At 34.5% G+C, this 26,422-nt stretch overlaps 2 protein-coding genes across 2 annotated transcripts; both read right to left on the bottom strand.

Moving 5' to 3' along the window:
* Positions 1 to 5,939: 5,939 nt before the first annotated feature.
* LOC133796777 (uncharacterized) lies at positions 5,940 to 17,662 on the bottom strand (the record flags this gene model as incomplete). The annotated part of the gene is made up of 10 exons (XM_062234427.1): positions 5,940 to 6,337; positions 6,478 to 6,603; positions 15,509 to 15,616; positions 15,772 to 15,842; positions 15,931 to 16,001; positions 16,085 to 16,185; positions 16,273 to 16,509; positions 16,762 to 16,929; positions 17,043 to 17,179; positions 17,266 to 17,662. Coding segments are annotated over 10 exons (1,611 nt in total), but the record flags the coding sequence as incomplete, so codon positions are not given.
* A 2,799-nt stretch (positions 17,663 to 20,461) lies between these two features.
* Positions 20,462 to 24,517, bottom strand: LOC133796776 (uncharacterized). The gene is made up of 10 exons (XM_062234425.1): positions 24,151 to 24,517; positions 23,569 to 23,705; positions 23,310 to 23,483; positions 22,748 to 22,984; positions 22,564 to 22,664; positions 22,392 to 22,464; positions 22,238 to 22,306; positions 22,001 to 22,108; positions 20,896 to 21,021; positions 20,462 to 20,746 (listed from the first exon to the last, which is right to left on the bottom strand). The coding sequence occupies exons 1-10, from the start codon at positions 24,464 to 24,466 to the stop codon at positions 20,552 to 20,554; spliced, it is 1,536 nt and encodes a 511-aa protein (XP_062090409.1). The 5' UTR covers positions 24,467 to 24,517; the 3' UTR covers positions 20,462 to 20,551.
* Positions 24,518 to 26,422: the final 1,905 nt, after the last annotated feature.

Below are 26,422 nucleotides of genomic sequence, written 5' to 3'. Positions count from 1 at the left end.
CTATTGGCCACTTTTGGCACCATATAGCCTTAAATGATAATTTGAAATGTAAACCGTTAGTATTAAAGTCTTGAGGTGAATACATACGTGTGATTTACAATTTAATGATTATGGTTTACATTTTGATTCATGCATTGCCTATATAAATTAAGGGCTATAAATGTTGCAAGGAATCGAAGATGATGGGACATACATGATACATATTTATAGGTAGCATTATTTTTTTATTTATTTTATCCTTTTCTCATTAATAACTATTATAAAAATACTTTCCAATCATTGAAAATATATATTTTTAAAAAAATCAAAAAAGAAAAACGACAACAGGTTTTTCTATTTTAGTTATATATAATTGCACTTGTTTTATTTAAAACTTGTTGTACGCTTTACAAGGTGAATTAATTAAGCAAGTTACCAATATTCATTTTAGAGGATGTTGGATCATATATATATGTTAGCATGCCCAATTCATTAAATAATTAATTAAAAAATTAATGTGAGATGATGTATATGTTAGCATGATTTAATAGTTGAAGATTCTTCATTGGGTCCCAAACTTGCAATTAAGTTTATTGTTTTTGACTCGTATGACTAAATTCACAACTAGCTGAGCCTGAGTCAAGACAACAGTCACTGAATCATACATAAACCGAATTCAACAAACCCAAGTCCAAAGAAGGTACCAAATCAATAACTTGGATAACCATGGACTATGACATGCAAAGCAAAATTTCTCAGTGGGATGTCCGATCTAGACTATTATCTCAAAACTGTCACTGTGTGATTAACCTGAAAGTGTTTGGAACAGCTAACATAGTAGGGATGTAGTGACACTCATCCTCATCTACATGGCTTTTGGTTTTGCCCATTATTTTCTGAGTGTTAAAGATATGCTGTCTACTTGGCTGCAGGTTGTTGCTGGAGAACTTGAGTTAAACCACGAGTGCAATTCAATGAATTGGTCACCTGAGGACTTTGAATCTAAGTTGCAAGTGATATTCTATTGACAAGCTATGGAGCTTTTCAACTAAACATGATTACACAGCAAAAATCATCCTTGGAGTGTGTCTGTCAGATTTGAACTTGAACTGGTTTATATGTTTTATGATTTCTGATCCCATTTGTTTGGCAATCTCCAGGAAGCAATGAAACAGACTTACCAGAGAGCACTCAAAGTTTAGTGGATTAAATTTAAAACTTAAACCTTGGGGATTAAATTTTGATGTCATTTAAGTTTAGGGGTTCATATTTTAAGCTATTTAAGGCTTGCGGTTTAAATTTTAAGGCAAGTGGTTTAAATTTTAAGCCTTGTGGTTTAAATTTAAAGCTTAGTGGTTAAAATTTCAAAACTAGGGGTTTAAATATACTTGATCTATAATTTAAGCCTAAATGGATAAAAATTTATATATTGTAGTTTAAATTTGATGCCATTTAAGCCTTATGGTTCAAATTTATAAATTGTGGTTTAAATTTTAAGTCATTTGTTTTAAAATTATAAAGGTTTTGTATTAGATTCACACATTACAATATATAGATTAAAAGAGTATTTTTATGATGTAAGCCTAAAGAATTAAAACTTAAACCTTGTGGATTAAATTTTGATGCCATTTAAGTTTAGTGATTCATATTTTAAGTCATTTAAGGCTTGCGGTTTAAATTTTAAGGCAAGTGGTTTAAATTTTAAGCCTTATTGTTTAAATTTAAAGCTTAGTGGTTTAAATTTAAAATAATGCTTAAAATTTAAACTACAAGACTTAAAGTCCAAATCATGTCCCTTTAAAATGTAAACTGCAACGCTTAAAATCTAAACTACAACTCTTCAAAATGTAAACTACAAAACTTAAAATGAAAAACACTTGGCTAAAAATCTAAAACACGACCTATAAAGCATAAGGTTTAAAAACTCTATCTCATATTAATCGCTTAACTTTTTAGCCACTCAACTTTGCATGCCCTTTTACAAGTCAATGAGCTTTTCAGAATTTCAATTTCTTTATTTTGAAACTCATTGACCATTTTGAAGTTCAATCTTTATTTTACAAGGCTAGCTAATGATGCCATTAGGGAAGCATTGTCCGTGTATGAATCACTAGGAGAATTAGACAAACAAGAGGCTGCATATGTTTATTTTTAGCTAGCCTGCTACCAGAGGGATTGTAGTTTGAAGTTTATAGAGACTGGTCACAAGAAAAGAAACTTTGCTAAATGTGAAGGCAACACTCTCGTACGAGGCAAGTAGTATGCATCTGTTGCTGAAAGGAACTGGCAAAAGGCAATGGACTTTTATGGTCCAAAATCTCATCCCACCATGTATCTGACCATACTGATGGACACATCAGACCTTCTATCATGCCTTTCAAATCCTTTACACTCAAATCTGGTATGATTTTCTACTTGACATTCATTTTGTTTCTCTTCATTTCGATTTGCAAAATTTTTTCTTTTAAAAATTGGTATTCATCCTTACGATTTTCTAGAGAATGCTCGCTTTTTTCCCCCTCAGACTATGCCTTATTGAAATGCTAACAAACATTTAAAATGTTTATACATTCAACTTTACTCAACTAGGCCTTGCCTACATAAATCTATTTACAGAATCTCTACAGGTAATAGGGTCCTTAAAAAATTTCAGAAACAAATTTTTTAATATAACTTGAAAAATACCTACTTGTAGGATAGTTAATCAAACTTAGCTACTAATTCTATTTAGTTCAATATTACGCAGGTTATTAGTCACATTTCTCATTCTACCCTTAAAAACACTACTAAGGAGTTTAGTGTAAAAAAAAAACTCTTCACTTTAAATCAGTTTCTAAACCCAGCTGCATCGGATATGTCATTCTTTACAACTCACTCAAAAGGGCATTCTTAATTCCTTTTATGGATATGTCATGAGTAAGTGAGTTTTTGCGATTTTCTTTGTTTCCCAACTACAAAATATATATACTTTTTGCTAGTGATTTTCTTGGTCTTATAGAAGTGCAATATGGTACTATATGGAAATGGCTGGAGTGGTTACATAAACTAGGGAGAAAATTATTCGAAATGCTCACATATTGGTTGAAAAGATTGGAAAGACACTTGAGTTAGATGGTACAGATGGTATCTGGTGTGCATTTCCTGGAACTTTTCCAGATAATTTTACTTTCAAAACTAAGAGTGTATAACTCTTAGTATAATTTTAAGAGTGCATTTCCGGTGGCACCTTCTTATTATTACCTTTATATCTCGAAAAAGTATATTGAAAAGGTTTTGAATATATAGTGTAGACAATAACTTCAACCGTTGAAATGAGAGATTTAAATTTATAAACTTTTATCAAATATGTAATCGTGTTATTAGGTTTTCAAATTTATGCAAAAATTTATTCATTATCCAATATCAACCATTCTAACTAATTAACTAGGAATTTTGAAAAATCACTTTTAACTATGCTTTGTTGCATTTTCAATGTGAACCATATGACTCATTAGTAAAACACCAACTGACATGCAAGCCCTATACTATGTATGCATATTGAGACTAACACATATTAAACCAATAACTCATGACTCATTACTAACTTAAGATTTTGATTTGAAAACAAAGTGAACCATAAGTTCATCCTAAACTTAGAAGTGTTAAGTACTTTGATAATGATCAGATCACTGGCCACACTAGCTAGCACCCTCATGAAAAATTGTTTATTATTTGTTTAAAAGGATGAAAAATGGTTTATTATTGCAGAAATCAAAACAGAACAGAAGCTGGAAGTTTCATTGCAAATAGGATCAGAAGCTCCACTAGGAGGTTTCATTGTTATTGGAAGGCCATAAGTTTGAGCAATTTTTGGGGTGCATTACCTACATTGTCTTTAAGTTGACGATATATTGGTCTTGTTTATCTAAAGATGCTGACTACTCTATGGGAAACAAAATACCAATACAAACTGGGCACACAATCTAACACTGGTCAATTCTTACACTAGTGACAGTTGTCATCACTGGGAGTGAGGAAGCAAGCTCTGAACAGTGAAAAATATGAAGCTGTGTTAGAGATGGTAGGAGGTCAAGTAACTCTCCATTGAGTCTCCGACAATTGCCTATAGTAAGTGATGTTAGATTTGGGAAAACTTCAACAATGAGTAGTACGACTCCTATACATTCCCATACACATAAATGAATATACATAATACAAAACCAAGAGACAAATTTAAAGAAAAAAAATGAACATCAACGAGTATTTTCATCAAAATAAACACAAGCAATGAAAACACTAGATAAGAAGGGAAATTTTTCATTTGATGATTAATGAGGAATTTCATCAAACAAATAGAGTGCAATATATTAAACAACTTATTTTACATACCTCACTACTAGGTTCAAACTATATAAGAGTATAAAATATTCATAAAAAATTTAATGGAACTTTCATCAAACAAATGGAGTGCAAAAGAATTAAACAAAACTCATTTGCATACCTCAAGAAAAGCAAGCTTCAAAAATCAATTGCACAGGGGGATGGCCTCAGACAATGATGACTTTCATCAAAACAAACAATAAAAACACTATATAAGAACATAAATTATTCATACAAAAATCAATGAAACTTTCATCAAACAAATGGGGAGCAAAGAATCAAACAAACCTCAATTACATACCTCAAGAGAAGCAAGCTTCAACAATCACTTGAAAAAGGAAGATCGGCTCTGAACTTGGAGAAGAACTTCAAACGATCCACAAAATCAAGACAGAGGACTGTTACTGCAATCAGCTCTGGCGTTGCAGTTAGGATGGGGGTGAGTTTTGGTGCTAGAGACAGAGGAATGTTGAAGATGGTGATCGGGGGGGCTCGGCAGAGAGAGGAATGTTGAAGATGGTAAACGAAAACTTTGAAAATAGAATGAAGGTGAGAGGGAAACGTGGGAAAAAAATGGAGAGTACTCAATTTATAATAAAAGGGTATTATGGGGAAACTGATTAAAAAACTGGGTAAAAATATATAAAAGTTGAAACATGAGTAAAAACTAATAACACACTATAAAACTGGGCACCCAATCTAATTTCCACAAAAAAAAATCAGTTCATCAAATAATGAACTTGATTCCTATATATGAACTTGATTTATTTTTATTTTTTGAAAGGGAATTATTCATTAAACAACAACAGATTAACAAGGAATTGGCAAGTCAAAAGCCAAAGCTTGAGAACGGGTAAATCCCCATTCCTAGTACAACTCAAAGCATTCTTGACTAGATAATGAGCATATATGAACTTGATTAATTTGTCAAATATATATATATGAACTTGATTCATTAATTCTTGTATATTTATTAATTCGGTTGATCAAACTATCAATTTAGTTCATTATTGTTATCAGTTATCAACATAATTTATCAACTTAAACAATTAATTACATTGGCGGGGTATTGACTGTTGAGTAATCGTTAATTTCAATTTGGTCAACGAAATTGTGATTTTTATACAACTTTTTGTCCTAAATTGATCCTTTTGTATCTTTTAAGTAAATGGAATGACTAAAGATGCGACATCAAAATTCAGAATAAATATCTAAGTTATTACCGACCAAAAATTGTATAATCATCATAATTCGATGGACATTGATAATAAACTTCAATGTTAGTAAATGGTCCTTTTCTAACAAAAAATTAAAAAAAAAAAAAAAGCAATTACGCAAACGACATGTTATAGTTGACAAGCAACAAATTTAAACGAAAAATAGTTTGGCTAAAAAAACAACAATAAAATTAAAACTAGAGATAAAGGACGTGGTTTTCGCTTAATATTTTATAAAATGATTGCTTTTATTGTCTTGAATTTATGAGACTCTTAATTTTTTTTTACCTTTTATTGTCTTATACTAACCTAAAATAACCACTTTTAAAAAAAATGACAACTAGCTCAATTGTATGTTTATTATTTAAAAGACAACATGCTCAATTTGTTACTAAAAACAGTTTTTTCTTAATTTTTTTATTAACTCCTTGTTTTTCTCCTTAATTTTTAATTAGCATAAAAGATTAGAGACTTAACTTGTTGGGAATGGCACATTTTTATTGAAAAAAAAATTACATTAAGAAAAATAAAAAGAGGGTGGGGAAGTAACGTGGAAAGTATGCACTATGTTGGAGATGAAATGCAGATCAGAACAAAGGCTTCTTTCCGTTAAGCATTCCCATCAAATATTCAAAAACTCGGCTCCCGGGATCGTCCAGACCCGAATGGAGGTACTCATTTGTTATCAACAACCGAATTCCTGCAATCTCAGAAGCTGTTTCCATGGCTTGCTTGAAGTTAACATTCATATCATCATAATAAGCAGATGCTGCAACAGGAACCTGTCAATGTTGAAAAGGAAAACCAAAGACAGACTTAAATGATTAAATGCTCAAACTCAACTCATGTAAACTGTTTTTCAATTAGAAGACATCATTTGGGTACCTAATATTAATTAACCTTTATATCAAGAAAAACAGACCTTGTTGTTATTTAGAGCAGCAATGTTGTATAGTGGAGGCCAATCCTTCTTCTGAGCTAGTATATCAGTAGCATCTTTCAATTTCTTTGAGATATTAAACTCATCAAACATCCATGGGAAAATTGCCTGCGGGAGCAAACAATCAAGTATGGTAAATCGAATTTTTATGGATTTGCATCAAACAAAATGTTTTCCCATAGGCCTAATGGGTCTCAATTGCCAACAAATTGGCCAGTGGTCATATCCTGACAATGCACCAGAAGCATGCATGTAATCATGTTAGTATGAGTCAAACACTCGTACCTTGTTAGTGATAACAGAATTGATGAATGAACAGTATGATTCTCATTAATGAACAGAAGGATTTACAACCTTATATAGTCTAGCTTAACATGAAAATAGCTACACTAGGACAGCCAACAGACTCCAAACAGAAACAACAAACAATGTAACTAACAAAACTAATTACAGGTAAGTTGTTAATACAGTCATATCTAACATCCCCTCAAACTTAAGTGGGTGATGAATCCACTGTAAGTTTGTTCTTTAGAAGTAGAAAACGAGAAGAGGAGAGAGCCTTTGTGAATATATCTGCTGTCTGATCCAATGAAGGAACATGCTTGTCTTGTAAACATTTGCTGACCACCTTTTCCCTAACAAAATGCAGATTCAATTCAACATGTTTTATGCGAGCATGTTGAATTGGGCTAGTTGACATGAGAACTGTACCGAGATTGTCACACCACAGTGTAGGAATACCATGAAGTGAAACAGCTAACTCAGAAACTAGGGATTGCAGCCAAGTGACTTCAGCAGATAGATTTGCCAAAGCTTCTATATTCAACTTCAGTGCTGGAACATGAAACTGTATGTTGCTTCTTCGATGACCATGAAACTAGACTAGGACAGAAGTAAACACAGTAGCCTGAGGTAGACATGCGATCATTAGGGTCTGAGGCCCAATCAGCATCACAAAATCCAACCAACCTGAACTCAGAACATTTCATAAGTTGAAGACCAAGATTCCACGTCACTTTTAAGTACCTCAGCAATCTCTTTACTATTTCTAGTGTGCTTGAAGTGGATTTTGCATATATTGAGATACTTTATTGACTGCAAATGATATTCCTAGTCTTGTTATAGTAGCATATTGCAATGCACCCACAAGACTTCTGTAAAGAGTAGGGTCTTCAAAAGGATCACTCCCAAAAGCAAACTTTTCTCCTCCTGTCATTGCTGTTGGTAGTGAGTTTGCATATTATAGCTTAGTCCTGCAAAGCGAATCAATGATGTATCTTCTTTGGGATATATAGATTCCATAATCTATATAGGTTAGCTCAATTCCCAGAAAGTAGGATGCATCTCCAAGATCCTTTAAAGAAAAGGAATTATTGAGTTGACCAACTAACTTTTGCATCTAAGTAATGTTGCTATCAATCAAAAGTAAATCATCTACATAAATGAGTATATAAGTCATATGAGCAGCTGTTTGTCTAACAAAAAGAGAATGATCAGAACGAGCACTAATGAAACCAAGAGCCAATAGAGTGTCTTTTAGTGTTTGAAACCAAGTTTGAGGAGCTTGTTTAAGACCATAAATGGCCTTGTGTAACTGGCATAGATCTGTGGATGATTGGAATCCTGAAATCCAGGGGATTGCCTCATATAAACCTCTTCCTCAAGCATGCCATTAAGAAAAGCATTGTTAACATCTAGATGTTGTATAGGCCAACCTCGAGAGATAGCTATAGTTAGTATTACTCTGATTGTTGAAGGCTTTATAACAGGGCTAAAAGTCACAGTATAATCAAGACCAAACCTTTGCTTGAGTCCCTGAGCAACTAATCTGGCCTTGTGCTTAAGTATACTACCACCAGGATTTTCCTTTATTTTAAACAGCCATCTACAGCCAATTGGTATCTTAATTTTTAGCAAATCAACCAGCGTCCACGTTTCATTTTTTATTAAAGCCTTAATCTCATCATTCATAGCAGCTTTCCAACAATCATCTTGCAGTGCATCATTGACCGAATTTGGCTCCTTAGAAGCAATATACACTTTCGGTTTATATGTTCCCACTTTTGATCTGGTTATCATGGAATGAGTATTGACAGGGGCCTGTATTTGTTCCTCAGTAGCAGCAGAAGAGTGAGATGTAGCAGGAGCAGTTGTATCATTATTGTGGTGTATAGGAGATGGATTAGAAGGGACAGAAAGAGACTCACTTATGACAGGAGAGCTTGTGAACACAAGTACAGAAATAGGAGTGACACTCACAGAATGGACAGGGTGTACGGGTTGGACAAAAGACACATGAATACGATTGGAGGTTTTAGACACATGTAGTGGATTAGTTTGGACCGACACAGAAGACACTTGATTGGCACAAGGAAAAATATGTTCATTGAAAATTACATCTATTGAGATGTATAAACGACAAGTGGGGGCAAGACACTTGTAGCCTTTGTGTTTAAGGCTATAACCCAGAAAAATGCACTCTAGGAACCTATATGTGAACTTATTAATATTATAGGGTCTTGTATTTGGAAAACATGAACATCCAAACACTTTCAACTTTGAATAATCAGGTGTCTTTTGAAACAACATCTAATATGGAGTCTGCCCAAAAAGCATAGCAGAAGGTAATCTGTTAATCAAGTAAATTGTTGTGCGTACAACCTCATCCCAATAAATAAAAGGCATGGAAGCATTGGCTAAAAGTGTCAAAGCAGTTTCAATGATATGACAGTGTTTCCTTTCGACAACACCATTTTGTTCATGTGCTGTGGGACATGACCTTTCAACTTGTGCTTTGAAATTAAGGAAAGTTTGTAAAGCTTCAGATTTGGCTCTTAAAAGATATACCCAGGTATGTCGAGAGTAAGCATCAATGAAATGGATAAAATATTTATATCCATTTGTAGAAGTGGTAGGGCAGGACCCCATAAATCGGAATGGATCAATTGAAAGTGGTACGAATATTCAGTAGTTAAGATGGAAAAGGAAATTTATGGATTTTCCCTTGGCACCAAGCATTACAAAAATCACTCACAGTTTTATTCACAATAGGAAGATTACAATTTTTCAGTACATCTTTTACAATTTTGGCAGACGAGTGCCCTAATTTAGTATGCCACAAATGAACATTGGAATGATTACAAGAAACATATTGAATACTAGGACTACAATTGCACTGAGAATCCGAAACAACAATATTGACAGACTGGGAAGACAATGATTGAGTTGAGGATTTTTTAGCAGAGGACTTGACGAGATTGACATCTTTAGAAGGTAGAGCATAAAGACCATTAACGAGTTGACCGCACATCAACACATCCTTGGTGACCTGATGCTTGACAATACAGTGATCAGAAAAGAATTCAAAAGAAACGTTATTGTCTTTGGTGAACTGTGAGACACTGATTAAATTATTGGTTATGGTTGTGACATGAAGAACATCACTGAGAACAAACAGATTTGGGGAAAAATAACTATGAAAGAAAGACTTACCAACATTTGAAATGGGTAGACCTGTGCCATCTCCTACATGAAGTTGCTCATTACCACGGTGTTATTACTTTTGGATGATGCTGACACCATCATTTGTGCAGTGATTTCTGGCTTCGATGTCAAGATACCAAGAGCTGTCATTGACAGCTGCTGCTGTTGCCACCATAGCAGCCATAGAAGTGGGATTCTTATCAATTGCAGAGGCTCCAAAACCTGGTAATTCTTGATTGAACTGCTGATAACACTTAGATGCTAGGTGCCCTGGACGAAGACAGAGTTCACATGTTGGTCAACCCCCTGATTGTGTAGCATTACCATTAAGAGAGCCACTGGAAGATGAGGTTCTTGGACCGGGAGAATAGGGTCTGGGTGCACGTCCTCTATTGATTGTGGCATACGGATCCCAGGATGGTCTAACAGCAGATACAGGCATTGGGCGTGTGTAGTTTTGGGGACCACTTCTTGTACGATACCCTGACAATTGAGCCAAATGAGCCACAGGCATAGCTGAATCAAGTTCTTGTGATGCTTTTCAAGTCTTGATTCTTGGGCGAGTAGTAGGGATTCAATCTCACCAACAGTGTAGGGTTGAGATCGCGAATTGACGGAGATGATGAACACGTCTTAGTCAGATGGTAATCAATTGAAAATTGCAGCTACATGCTCCTTCGACGTAATCACATGACTCATTGATCCGAGCTTATCGACAATGACTTTCAGTCGCAGAAGATAGTCATGTATGGATAGGGCAACTTTCTTGAAATTCTTGAGTTGAGTCTGAAATTGATCAACCTTTGCATTAGTGTGAATAACAAAGTATTCTTCCAAGATTTTCCATACCTGTGAGGACGCATTACACCCAACAACTCTGGTCAAAATAGATTCAGACATCAATGAGAGAAGCCAAGTGTACAAAAGTTGATCTTGTTGCTTCCAGTCCACATACAACGGATTCACCATTGAAGAGAGACGATTTGCATCTGAAAGAAATTGTAATGGTGGTTGAGCATCAGATGCAATGTATTTCTGTAGTTTATGGCCTTTGATTGCTCCTAGCACGTTGGCTTCCATAGTAAGTAGTTGTTCTGATCGAGTTTGACTAAGAGGTTGTGCGTGAAGACAATCAGCGAGAATGACGAGGTGGACACATCTCCGGGAAGAGTCGTCGAGTTGGAGAAGATTGAGTCGAAGGATTGGACGTTCCAGTTGGATCAAAAGTAGCCATTATGAGCAAAAGCACGAAGAAAAACGAAAAACGAGCTATGAAAAGTAGAGTGGTTCTGATACCATGTTAGTGATAACAGAATTGATGAATGAATTGTATGAACAGAAGGAAGAATTACAACCTTATATAGTGTAGCTTAACATGAAACTAACTACACTAGGACAGCCTAACTACACTAGGACAGCCAACAGACTCTAAACAGAAACAACAAACAATGTAACTAACAAAACTAATTACAGGTAACATACCTACAGATTAATATATTCACAAACCTATGAATGCTTACTGGTAGCATAAGTAAAAAAATAAAAATAAACAACCAATAATGCTCTACAAATGTTAGATTTAAAAAAGTCAAAAAAATTTCAATGCCACAAAGGCCATCCCCTCAAAAAGTTTTTAGAAAAGGTTTGCCGTTGTAGGGAAACAAACAGCAATGGAACTTGTAGCTAATATGTTTTTGCTTGACATCTGTATTTTAGACATTTTCTTTCAATATAGCTTCATGTTACCTTCTATTTTGTTGGCAGGACAAAGAGAAGGAAATTATAGACACAAAGTACCATCTTGTAGTCTATAGGTTCTTTGAACAGCAATAAATCATAACCATAGTTGTAACGTTCCAAAAAATTCATGCTTGTGATAATTCTGAAGTGAGAGAGATGAGTGAATAAAGAATGAAATGAGTGAAATGATCTCAACGTGATGTTGAGATAAGCTTAGCTGATATATATTGAGAGAGTGTAACAGAAATCTGTTACAACCGAAGGGAGACAGTTAGGCTGAGCTGCGGACAGCTGGAAGCACTAAAAACAGAGTAACTAAACAGTCATTAGCAGCTTAACTAACCCCTTATTAACTACCCTTAACAATATTTCTAACACCCCCCCTCAAGTTGGACGTATTGTGAAGTCCTAACTTGTTACAAAGACTAGAAAAATGAGTTATTGGTAAGGGTTTGGTTAATCTATCAGCTACTTGGTTTGCTGAGTCGACATATCGAACATCCAGAAGTTTGTCTAAGACTCTGTCACGAACAAAATGTAAGTCGATTTCGATATGCTTTGTACGAGCGTGGTACACTGGATTTGAAGCTAATGAGGCAGCTCCCAGGTTGTCACACCATATAATCGGGCATGGAGACGTGGACAATCCCAACTCGGCAAAGAGAGACTGCAGCCATACGAGTTCAGCCGTTGCTAGAGCTAACGCACGATACTCTGACTCCGTGCTGGATCTTGCTATGACAGACTGCTTCTTTGAACACCAACTTATCAAGTTGCCACCAAGGTATACTACATATCCTGAAGTGGACTTTCTGTCGTCTAGATTGCCAGCCCAGTCGGCGTCTGAGAATGCGTGAAGATCAAGGGAGGAGCTGCTTGTGAATCGGAGAGCTTGAGACAATGTGCCAGCCAAGTAGCGAAGGATTCTCTTGCATGCTGTCCAATGAGCCGTAGTTGGAGCTTTTAGGTACTGGCTAAGTCTGTTGACAGCGAAGGAGATGTCTGGCCTTGTGAGGGTCAAGTACTGTAGTGCACCTATGACTGATCGATACATTGTTGGATTAGCTAATGGGACGCCTGTATCAAGAGTGAGCTTAAAGCTTGGGCACATAGGGGTCGGTTGAGGGTGGGAGTCCAGCATTTTGGTTTTACTCAGCAAGTCTCTCGTATACTTTGTTTGACTCAGGAGAATGTGATCAGACGTGCGAGTGACTTCGAAGCCGAGGAAGTATTGCACTGGACCAAGCTTCTTCAAGGCAAAACGAACGTTAAGATCGACAATAAGACGGTGAATTTGAGCATTGTCATTGCCTGTTATTAAAATATCGTCGACATAGACCAAGACAAAGAGTTGCTTCGGACCACTGACTGAGTAAAAGAGGCTAGTGTCTGCTTTTGAGTCCTTGAGGCCCCAACTGAGAAGAGACGATTTCAACTGGTCAAACCACGCACGAGGTGCTTGGCGTAGTCCATAAATCGCCTTGTGGAGTTTACAGACATGATTGGGAAAGGAGGTGTTGATGAATCCCTCTGGCTGGTCCATGTAAACAGTTTCATGAAGTTTGCCGTTCAGAAAAGCATTATTTATGTCGATTTGTTGTATTTCCCACTTGTTGATTGCAGCTAGAGAGAAAATGACCCGTATAGTGCATGGCTTGACAACTGGGCTGTATGTCTCAAGGAAGTCGATCCCCGGTGTTTGCTGGAAGCCCTTTGCAACTAAACGGGCCTTGTGTCGATTGATAGTCCCATCACTGTTATATTTAATTCGGAAGATCCATTTGTTGTTGATCACAGCCATGTCTGGAGTGAAGGGTACCAAGCTCCACGTTTGATTGGCCTGCAGTGCCTGAAATTCAGATAACATAGCTTGTTTCCAGCATTGGTTAGTGAGAGCACTTTTCACATTTAGAGGTTCCAATTCAGGTGTAAGATTTGCCAAGTAAGTCTTTGGTTTAAATGTGCCAGTTTTTGACCGAGTTACCATGGAGTGTGTATTTGTGGGGTTGGGTGGTATAGGCAAGTTAAAATGTGAATCTGAGATGGGTACAAATGGTGGGAGATTTGGAGAATCATGTGGTGGAGACACAGAATTAGTTGGTTGTGTTGGGGAAATATGAGAGGTTACAGGGGACAAGGAAGGAAGAGTGGTGTTATTTGGAGACTGAGATGTAGACACTGGGGAGTGAGACTGAACAGGGGAGTCTGGGCGAGATACTTGTGATGGTGATTTTGGCTTATGAAGTGAGACTAATGGAAGTGCAAAACCAGTATTAGATGTATTTAGGGTAGGCAAAGAGGATGCTGGACCTTGGACAAAGAGGCTATCATAGGGAAATTCTACTTCATTGAATGTGACACTACGAGCAACATAAAGCCTACCTGAGGGATGTAGACACTTGTATCCTCGATGGTGTGAGCTATACCCGACAAAAACACACTTAGAAGATCGAAATGAGACTTTGTGGTTTTGGTATGGACGTAGAAGTGGAAAACATGCACACCCAAATGCTTTGAACAGAGTATAATCTGGTTTTGTTTTGAAGAGAGTTTCATATGGTGAAATGAAGTCTAGAGTTGGTGTTGGTAGCCTATTGATTAAGTGTGCAGCTGTGGAAAAAGCTTCCCACCAGAACTTTAGTGGCATGTTAGCATGTGCTAAGAGAGTGAGCCCCATATCGACAACATGCCGATGTTTCCGCTCTATTCGGCCTTGTTGCTGATGTGTATGGGGACATGAGTGTCTACGTGAGATGCCAAGGTCATGAAAGAGTTGATATAATGAACGATACTCACCCCCTAAATCTGTTTGAACACTCTGTATCTTTGTTTGAAATGAACGCTCTATAAATGCAATGAAATGTTTGAATAGAGATGGTACATCAGATTTAGCTTTCATTGGATACAGCCATACATGTTTTGAGTAATCATCTATAAAGCTCAAATAGTATTTATATCCATCATTTGAAGTGTAAAAAGAGGGGCCCCATACATCAGAGTGAACTAATTGAAAAGGGAGAGTGGTTTTATGAGATGTACTCTTGAAAGTGAATTGATGAAGTTTGCCTAATTGGCATGCATCACAGAAATCAACTTGTTTACATTTCACAGAAATCAACCTGGCTCTGATACCATGTGATAATTCTGAAGTGAGAGAGATGAGTGAATAAAGAATGAAATGAGTGAAATGATCTCAACGTGATGTTGAGATAAGCTTAGCTGATATATATTGAGAGAGTGTAACAGAAATCTGTTACAACCGAAGGGAGACAGTTAGGCTGAGCTGCGGACAGCTGGAAGCACTAAAAACAGAGTAACTAAACAGTCATTAGCAGCTTAACTAACCCCTTATTAACTACCCTTAACAATATTTCTAACAATGCTTTACAAGACAATTTTGACAAGTGAAGGAAACTAGCCCTAGTTACTTTTTAACATGTGCTCGGTATAGATAAGGTGAGAGAATTTCAACATCATAGAATCAAAGAACATCAGATCATACCAACTAACTGGGGAAAGGATAAAAGAGAAGTGAAGGTTGTAGAGATACTCATAGGCTATTTATTGATACGTATTCATATCAGGATAAGGATATATGAAGAAAGTCTTATATTGCATGATGTCCCACTATTGTCAAGCGTTATAAGCAGACCGGTCTCATCCACCAAAGATCTTACAGTATACAAAACATAAATAATAAACCAGGTATATTCAAGTAAATGTGAAACTGAAACTTATGTGAGATTTGTTTCTTGTCGTTTCTAAGATTCTGAGCTTATAATAAGCTAACCTCTCCAGTAAAAAGTGCAGAGCGACCTTCTTCTGCAGCCCTGATTGCATCAAATGTGTTATTGAATTCAGCCCTTATCCTATGAGCAGACCACTGGGACGAAGCACCCTTCAAAAAGAAAACAAACATCCAATCAAAACAAACAAATAAGCATATTTAATCTAACAAATAAATAGGCCATTGATTAGTCGGTCAAAGAACCAAATAATACCTATATAACTCTTATCTGCCCAGATAGAAAGAAAGAAAATAGAGTACTCTACCTGACAGAATATGGATTCACTTAACAGAACGGAAAGTGGATTTGTCTTGAAAGCTATGAGCTTCTCAAACGGTAAATGTAAGATAGATTAGAGATGATGTGAAGAATAGTATTCACAGTTTAACTAAAGATTAGTAAGGAAGTTATGATTTCCTTACAGTATCCAAGAAGTTGTAACTAATTGTCTTTGGTGCTCCTGGAACTGTTACAGGATCCCAAACTCTCTCCAATCTAAGGGATGTGGGAAAAATAAATCCAAACTGTTGTACAATTTAAGTTCTTATAAACTGTGACAAGTATAAGTGAACACCTACATGTAGTGCAAACGCTCAAAACCAGCATAGCACCCCAGAAATGAGACACCTAGAGTTTGCAGGCCTTGTGGAGTTAAGATGCCCCCAGAAGGAAGATCAACCTACAGAAAATTGAGATTCCAAAGACCAAAACTTCATTAACAGATTTGAAAATTTACTAAGACAATATATGGTAAGTAGTTCCTTACTCCTCCTCCTTCAGATTCTGACAAAAACTTAACAACTTCTCGAACAGTCTTAACATCCTCAGGGTACCTCTTGTAGTACTTTTCATTCTGAAGTATAACCTGTTCAAAGCACGCTCTATTCACAGCATCAGCAGTGCATCCATTTCCAATTGGAGGGATTCCTCCAGTCAGAAGGACTTGTCTCAATCCTTCTTGTGCAAAACTCAAATAGGTTACCGCACAAAAACCACCATAGCTCTACATCGCAAAAAGAACAAGTTGTCGTTCAACTCAATCTCATTCAGGAGAGGAAAATAGAAAACCCAACATAAGAGAAACATATAAATTTGTACAAAGAGAAAATGTTGGTTGGCAATTACACAAAGAAACATAGTACGTCTATTTGCTAGTTGAAGAAAGCACCTGAACAAGGGTAAGACCATGACATATTATACCCAAAAGCTTAAATATAGGCACAGATAACCAACGAAGAATTGAAAACATTAATACCTGACCCAAAACTGTCCAAGGTCCAGCATCAAGGCACATACGAATAAACTCCGCATCATTTACTATATTGTCCGCTCGAAAATATTTTGCGTATTCAGCCAAATCCTCTGCAGACTTAAATTGGAGCAGAGATGAGTATGTCAATGGAGTTGACAAACCTGTACCTCGCTGCAAAGAAAATAGTCCAGCAAGAAGAAGAAGAAAATAAATTACTACTAGTACAATTGATCAAATATGAAATGATCATAAAAGATTCTTTAGCGACCAGAAAACCACAGTACTTGATCCATTAATATAACACGAAACGTTTCACATGCTTGCTGTAACCATCCACCGGCTTCTGTTGGGCGTGGACACTCGAATCCAGGTCCACCTTGTAGGTATAATAAGTACGGCAATGGCTGCTCTTCGTTTCCAACTGCAAGAGTACAACAGCAATAGATCAAAATCGTTCGTGAATTTCATTTTAAGTAGTATTGGTATTATAGTACAACGTCGTCACACCTGAAACCACTTCGCGAGCAAAGATAGAGATCTTAGGAGAACAAGAAGCAGCAGCAGTAGCAGGATCAGCAGAGTAGAACAGAGGAACAGTGAATCGGTGGTCACGAAGCCGGAGGTCGGGAACTGAGTGCCATTTTCCGAGGACGTGATCGGAATTGTAATCGGCGGCGAGGGCATCAAATATTCCCGCCATGGAAGTAGTAGAGCGAAGTGAAGGATTACTAGTGTGTTGAGTGTTGCGAGCATAACAACAAGTTGACCCGCTTTTTGTGTTTGTTTTTTTTTTTTTTTTTTGTCGTGTTGTCTGGTATTTTTTGATAATTTTAAATTTAGAAGCAGGGCATGCAAGGACGCGTGTGCTTTGGATTTTGGTTACTATTTTAAGTACAACAGTTAATTAGTGTAGTTTCCCTTAGTTATTTTGCCTTTGTCATTCTCTTCAAATGTCATTAGTCTTCTTTTATCCCCTAATAACTACTCTTAATATGAATTTATTCCCTAAAAATTTTATTTATCATTAAACATCATATACATTAATAAAATTGTTTTATTTTTATCCTTGAATCTAACTCTTCTTGTGAATTTAATTTTAGTAAGATTTTTTTTATTTTTTACCCCTATTAAATATACTATTAAAAAATATTTATATGAATATCTATAAATTTATGTTATAATATATGACTAAGTAAAATTAATTAAAAATACGAAACATATTAAACTAATTATAATTTTATCAACCATCATAAAATTTAATTTACCTTATAAAATTAAATTAATAAATAATATAAAATTTTGTAAGTTGCTTAAGTTTTTTTAATCTTATTTATATAATTAATGTATACATTTCTTTTGAAAAAAATAAATATTTTAACAAACTTTTATTTAGTTTTATTGTTAAGGGAATTTACTCATTTGGTACCCTGTGATTTTACAAAGTATCATTTTGGTACCATCTATTTTCAATAATGCTCATATGGTACCATATATTTTAAAATAGTATATATTTGGTACCCTAGACTTGGATTTGATATATAAAAATTTATCAATATGACCAAGCTGTCATCAGTTATATGTAATTAAGTAATTAAATATAAATTTGGAACTTATATAATTGAGAGCATTTTGATTAAAATTTAAAATTTTATTAATTAAATTTGAATTTAGGGTATCAAATATATACGATTTCAAAATACAGAGTACCAAATTAGCATTATTGTAAACACAGGGTACTAAAATGATACTTTGCAAAAACACAGGGTACTAAAATGATACTTACCATATTGTTAATAAATAAATGAATAACACAAAACCATAACAAAACTATATAAATTCGAAAGAAAAAAAATTAGTTTTTTCCAAATCAACATTTTCCCAAATCTTTTTTTTATTTACTTATAACTAACAAATATATTAATAACATTATTAATAAATGGATTTATATTTTTTTGGACCCTGTATTTTTTTCCATGACCTGTTTGGACCCTGTGTTTTGACAAATTACTTTTTAGATCTTGTGTTTTGTAAAATTGTTAAAATAAAATCCTAAACCTAATTTTGATCAATGTTTTTTCAACTAAAATCACAAATAATTTACCAAACTAATAATTCGGAACAAAAATAAAATCATTATGCTTAAAAACTGTATTGTTATATTTAATTTTTTCTTCATCAAAATTGAGTTTAGGGTTATATTTTAATCATTTTATAAAACATAGGGTCCAAAAAATAATTTGTCAAAACACAGAGTCCAAACAGATAATGGGACAAAACATAGGGTCCAAAAATGTATAAACTCTCAATAAATTTATATTTATTTAATTTTTTTCTAACCATTTCATCAATTATATAATCTAACAAAAAATTACATAGTCAAATCCTATAATTTATAGGTAAAAATTGATAAATCTTCTTTTTGTTTTAACTTATGTAACAATTGAATAAAAATATAATTAATTGTATGGTCAAATTTATTATATAAATAAAATTTAAGGGTAACATTGAAATAAATTTATTATGTAAGTAAAATTTAATGATACACAAAATGTTTGAGGGTAAATTCATATTAAGAGAAGTAGTTATGGGTAAAAGAAAACCAGTTTTAGCATTTAGGGGCATTTGAACAGTGTCAAAGTACATACTATTAGTAAAAGTGAGGGACAAAATGACTAATTAATATTTTAAGTAAAAAAGATATGTGATGTGTCAAGATGCTTCCTTAATTTCGGGTTTAAATTATTTATTTAAAGAAATTTGAAGTGAGAAAAATCTTTAAAAAAAATGAGAAGAATCAATATCCTCGTATATTTTATGTATAATATATACTACATTTTTTAAATATTAAAGTTGATAAACTAATTCAATAATTAATTATTTTAAATGATGCTTTATATAGCTATTGGTTAACTTAATATTAAATTTGAGAATTATTATGGGTACTATTAATGTCCAACATCACTTAATATTATGGTACAATTTAATATTATATTTTTAAATATTCTAATTTAAATTATATAAAACTCCATATACAAGTACACTAACTTAGATGAAGTGATGCATTACAACTCAATACTCGTCTCAACTTATGTCATCTTAGAGGTCAATACCTCTAATTGGGCTAAAATAATAAATTAATGATATGTGCACCAAGAAATATGCACCTAATAAGTGATGTGGTATTGATTTTTAAAACAGGAATAATTTTGATAAATATAATTAGTTAGGCTAATTGTCTCATCACTTATTACTAAAGAGCACCAATAACACTATATGATGTTGTCATACGTATAATTCACTATCAGATTCTATATATTTTGATTTAATAAGCAGTATGTGAAACTATTAACCACTTGTAAGGCGTCACCTCATATGGTGCCTAATAATAATGCTCTATATATAAGATTTAGGAACACATATCATTACTCAAAATAATAATATGCACATCTACACCGAGTTGCCTTTAATAACTCTTCATCCTAAAAAAAATTCTTCACGTACGCATTTGTCCATAGTGCCTCGATGCTCATCTCAAATTATGATAAATTTCTAGTTTCTTAACACACTTCTTTTCTAAACACACCTAATACAGCTCTTTGTACAAATTATATTATAGAAATCACTATCCATTTCACTAAACCTAGTAAGCTTTCTCCATTAAGAAAATATATGTGATTTGGAAAGGGGAAAAAAATCAACAAAATGAATCATGAAAATATATATATTTAAAAGAAAACAAATAAATGACAAAGGAGAACATTTAAAATAAGTGGGAGCTGAAATTTAAATAAAATCAAAACAAAGGCTTCTTTCCATTAAGCAAACCCATCAAATAAGAAAAAACCCGGCTTCCTGAGTCTCGCAGACCAGAATGCATGAACTCATTATTTATCCACAACCGAATCCCAGCTATCTGAGAAGCTGTTTGCATGGCCAGCTTGAAGTTAACATACATATCATCGTAATAAACAGCAGCTGCAACTGGAACCTGTTCAATGTTGAAATAACTAATTTAAAACTAAAAAATTATTGAATACTCACTTAAGTGTTTACAACTACAAAAAATGATGCTACCAAATACCAATGCTGAAATTTTAAGAGCATTAACTTCGTATTCAGAGCAGCTGCAGCATATACCTTGTTATTATGTAGCGCATTGATGTTGTATAATGGAGGCCAATCCTCCTTCTCGGCTAGTATATGAGCAGCATCTTTTAGTTTCTTTAAGGCATGAAACTCATCAAACATCCAAGGGAAGATCATCTGTGGTAGCAAAAAATTAATACTAATTAAATTCCTTGTGTAAATTTTAGAAGTTGTAAGCAGTGATATAAGGAGACAAGCAGATTTGATCAAATTTGAGAATTTGCAGAAAACAAACTTCTTTCTCTTAGACCTACTGTATTTCAATCCCTCATAAGATTGGACATTTTCAGCGAAGCTCTTTTGAAAGGTAAAGGAAACAGAGAATAACATGCAAGTAAAAATTACTTATGCACATTAGCAAGTACCCACCCTGTAAATGCTCTAAGACAACATCAATTAAGTATATTACCAATATACATTAAACATATTACTCTTATTAGATATTAAAGAATTCATAAAATTTTATATGCCACCAAACAAAGGCCAGAATAATATAATGCGCTAATAAACATATAAGAAAAGAATTAGCAGATATATGTACCTTGTTCAGTAGTAATATGTACCTTGTAGATTGTTGGATTTCTCAAAAATTTAAAAATCAAATACTAGCTCTGATTAAAAATCAGCAGTAACCAAATGTCACAGTTATACAGTTGTACACATTAACTGATTCCACGAGTTAAACTAGCTCTGATTAACAACATTATTTGATTTAATTTGATGTTTGAAAACATAAATAATGAGAAATGTCCAACAGCACAGAGATTATAGTACAAAAATCAGGTAATGCTTGTTGAGAAGGGAAGCAAAAGAGCATGGATTTACTTACATGTGCAGTGATATATCCAAGCTACACGTATTCATATCAGGATGTTGGTATAAGATTCACTTGCATGTGCATTTATATTATGCAGAGTAGGCTTTAGAATGCATGTGTCCTAAATATTCCATACACTATACCAGAACACTTCCATTCACAAAAGATCCTACACTATAGAATTAGTTCTTGATGAATTAGACAGAAAAGTCAGTGCATATGAATCTCATGCTTGTTTGTGGCTAAGTCAATTCGTAAAGATTCTGAGACTATGCTAACCTCTCCAGTGAAAAGTACAGGACGAGATTCTTTAGCAGCCCTGATTGCATCGAATTTGCTGTCATGGTCAGCCCGTATCCTGTGAGCAGACCACCGGGACGAAGCACCCTTCAAAAGAGAGTGAAAATAAAACCAAAACAAATTAGTAAATTAACAGAAAAAGTTAATCTAACAAATAGGTGATAAATTAGCCAATCAAGGTACCAGAGAGTTTATTTATTAATTTAAGTACTCTACCTCACAGTATATGGATTCATGCAAAAGAGCATAGAGTGGATTTGTCTTGAAAGCATTGGACTTCTCAAACTGCACATGTACAATGGATCCAGTTTGATGTGAAGAATAAGTTTCAACTTAAGGTCAGCAAAGATGAAGGAGCAATAATTCTTACACTGTCCAAGAAGTTGCAACTGATTCGTTTCGGTGCTCCTGGAACTAATACAGGATCCCAGACTGTCTCAAACCTACAGGTTGTCAAAAAAATTGAAAAAAAAAAAACAAAAAATAATAAACCCATAAGTACTTAAAATCCGTGACACATATCCTTAAAAGTTAAAACCTACATGTAGTGCAAACGCTCAAAACCAGCAGAGGAGCCTAAACATGAGAGACCAAGAGTTTGCAGGCCTCTCGGGGTTAAGATGCCCCCAGATGGAAGATCAACCTACAGATTTCAGGATTGCTGAGAATAAGCTTAACTATCAGTGTTAGAAAGAATTACAAGGACCAAACATACAAGATCCTTACCCCTCCTCCTTCAGACTCTGACAAATATTTGACAACTTCTTGAACAATCTTAATATCCTCAGGGTACCTCTGGTAGTACTTCTCATTCTGAAGTTTAATCTGTTCATAGCACGCTTGGTACACTGCATCTGCGGTGCAATGACTTCCAATTGGAGGGATCCCTCCAGTTAGGAGGACTTGTTTAAGTCCCTCTTGTGCAAAGCACAAATAGGTCACCGCACAAAAGCCACCATAGCTCTATACAACAAAAAGAACAAGCTGTCATTCAATTTATGACTCAGACTCTTCAGTGGACCACAAGCAACACGGAAACATTATTCAACGCTGAGCATTCTCATGAAAGGGAGGAAAAAAAAATAAGCATAAGAGAAAAAAGTACAAGTGTACAAGGAGAAATGTTCAAAAACAAGGAAACTTCAAAGCATTAACAGTAATCTCTGATGTGAATGTTAAAATGTGCTACTTGAATAAAGCACCAGCGCGGATAGGTAGGAACATGACTCTATCCAGAGGCTCGATTAACACACACACAGACTCCAACCAAGAATAGTAACACTATTACCTGACCCAAAACTGTCCAAGGTCCAGCATCAGGAACAAGGCGAACTCGTATAAATTCAGCATCATATACTATACTGTCAGCTCGAAAGTGTTTTACGTAATCAACCAAATCTTCAGCAGACTTCAATTGTAACATGGATGAAGATGTCAAAGGAGTTGACAACCCTGTACCTCGCTGCAAGTAAAATGAAAAGATCAATAAATATTCGTTTATCAAATATCATAGCAGATATCTTAAGACAATGCCCAGAAAACAACACCTGATCCATCAATACAACACGATAGTCTTCACATGCTTTCTGTATCCAACCACTGGCTTCAGTTGGCCGCGGACTCTCAAATCCAGGTCCACCTTGTAGGAATAACAAGTATGGCAACGGCTGCTCTTCTTTCCCAGCTGCAAGGCGAATTCAACTTTAGCAATGGAGCTAACAGACTAAAAATATATATATAATGTTTCATACTTCATCGTAGTCCTGCGTATAGTAATAATGTATATCTATTTACAGACAAGTCAAGCAATTAATATAATTATACTCTGGAAGACATAGTTTGGTTCTATGAGTAATAAATCTACAAAAAAACTTGGAATTATCGAATAAAAATTCACATATGATTGCTATCACAATATATACATAACTATAGTTAAATTAAAAAAATGAAAAAACATTAGAAGTCTACAACAACAATAATAATAGCAGAGCCCTTTAACATTTCTAACATTCAAAAACTTGTAGTAGCAACAAAACCAGATTGATTTTATCGAAAGTAAATATTCGCATCAACATAAATCAATAGCACGAATCTAAGAAAACATTGAATCTAAGTCAAACACAACGAACCTGCAACCACTTCGCGAGCGAAGACAGAGATTTTAGGAGAGGAATCCCTGCGTGAGTAGTCAAGAGGAACAGTGAATCGGTGGTCACGAAGCCGGAGGTCAGGCACCGAGAACCAGTTTCCGACGAGTTGATCCCGACCGGCGACGTCGTTGTGACTTCCAGCAGCCATAGCAGTGCCAGTACGGAAAGATCTACGGGGAGAGTGGAAATAGAAATGAAGCTGCGAAACGGTCGCTGTCGCCGATAAGGATGGCGAGTGAAGACGAATGAGTGTGCTTATAAAAGAGAAGGGTGGGGGTTGTAGCGCGGCCAACATGTTTTGGACTGGGTACGATAAATTTTTTTATTTTTTTTTAATAATTATGGATTAAGAAACGTTACACGGCACACAGAAAGTGAAAGAAAGGGCGTGACTTGTTGAGAGCACGAGTGTGGGTTGTTGCCGTTATAGAAAAGTGACACGTGCATAGTTTAATAGATGGATATATCTGGTATGGCCCACACTGTAGAGAATGTTCACCATTATGGAACCATTTGATTCCATCGGAGTGTGATGCTTTATAATGTATATCTATTAAAAAAAATGTTATTCAGAAGATTTCAAAATAATATTATTTTTTTGTACTCTACCCCAAAAATATCTTTGTTATTTTCTTGTTCACTTTTCACTTCTCATTTTTTTTCTACTCTTCCATCTCTCTCGATCTTAGTTCACTCTCTCTCATCTCACAGCACCACCGACACCACCACCACACTAAATACTGTATTTTGAACACATTTTGGCATGATTTTTGGACTTTTTTGCGATTTTTTTTTTAAGATTTGAAATTCTGAAATTTGCAGAAAATCGACATTGCTTGATGATTGTAACTCCCACTTTTTTCTACAAATACATTATAACAACTATGAAAAATAAGAGAAAATATTTTTATTCATACTTTTGAGTGCATTACAATATTAATCGAATGTTAGAGCTATTAAGTAAAGTAGAAGAATAACTAATGAATATGCAACTATAATATTCATAGGCATTTTATTAGTATAATACTCATAGAATGATACTAAATACAAGCAAACAATCACTAAAGTTATGAACAATAAAGAGAAATTCATGATTTGATGATGAATTTTATCTAGAAGGTTAAGAGATGAAGAAGTTGTGCAAGTAAATGGTTGAAGGAACAAGTATTTATAGGACAAAAACTAGTCGTTATGACTGTTGGTGAATAGTGATCCGACCGTTGGAAACAATAACCTGACCGTTGGGGATATAGTTGTATTTTATTGTGGGATTTTAACAATTTTAAGTTGTTGAAGTAACTAACACATAAGAATAATTAATTTATGGATATTAGAGAAACTTTTTCAGAAAAATTTGTGAGTAAAAAATGTTGGACTAAGTTATATAAGAAGATTTAGAAGTTTTCATTTTTTTGTTACTATTCACCGGGTACTATTCATAGCAGGTCCCACAGTAGGGTCCACATGGGTCCCAGAACGGGGTCCACCCCATGGTTCCCACATAATGATGCAGTAGTGATACAATGATGACTTTAGCAAATCACCATACTTAATATTTTGAATATTTTATTATTCCACTATGCTTGATATTTTAAATATTTTATTAGCATAGTATCTCAAGTTTTTCCTATAAATAGCTCTTCCAAAACTCATTTTGAATCACAAAACCTCATTTTCTTTCTCTCACTCTACCCAAAAATCTTCTTAACACCCTTCTAAAGTTCTAAACCTCGAAGATCTAGCCGAAGTTATGTCCGTAACGTTAGTCTACGAAAACCTTTTAGGTAAGCTCTTTCCCGAGCCTTTCATTTCAGTTATTTAGTTATTATATATATACAGATTATTTTACTATGCTGTTATAATGCCAAAATTTATATATAGATTATTTTACTATGCCGTTATAATGCCAAAATTTATGTATAGATTATTTTATTATGCCGTTATAATGCCAAAATTTATATCTAGATTATGTTACTATGTCATTATAATGCCAAAATTTATATATATATATAGATTATGTTACCATGCCGTTAAAATGCCAAAATTTATATATAGATTATTTTACCATGTCGTCATGACTTACAATGCCAAAATTGAAATATAAACTATTTTTTTTATGTATTTTTATAATACTAAACTTATATAGACTATGGTCACACTTTGGACTATTATGGACTTTTATTATATGACCTTATTCCCTATTATTATGGACTGATACTATGACCTGGACATTTCCGTATGACCATGACCA

This window comes from Humulus lupulus, chromosome 8 (genome assembly GCF_963169125.1).
Source record: "Humulus lupulus chromosome 8, drHumLupu1.1, whole genome shotgun sequence".
NCBI lineage: Eukaryota > Viridiplantae > Streptophyta > Magnoliopsida > Rosales > Cannabaceae > Humulus > Humulus lupulus.
This window is presented reverse-complemented; position numbering and strand designations above follow the sequence as displayed.

Excerpts from the sequence above, each read along its gene's own strand:
- LOC133796776 (XM_062234425.1), bottom strand. The coding sequence starts at position 24,466 with ATGTTGGCCGCGCTACAACCCCCACCCTTCTCTTTTATAAGCACACTC. Across the intron at positions 22,985-23,309 it reads CTTGGACAGTTTTGGGTCAG|AGCTATGGTGGCTTTTGTGC; the intron begins GTAATAGTGTTA and ends TTTGTTGTATAG. Across the intron at positions 20,747-20,895 it reads ATGCGCTACATAATAACAAG|GTTCCAGTTGCAGCTGCTGT; the intron begins GTATATGCTGCA and ends AACATTGAACAG.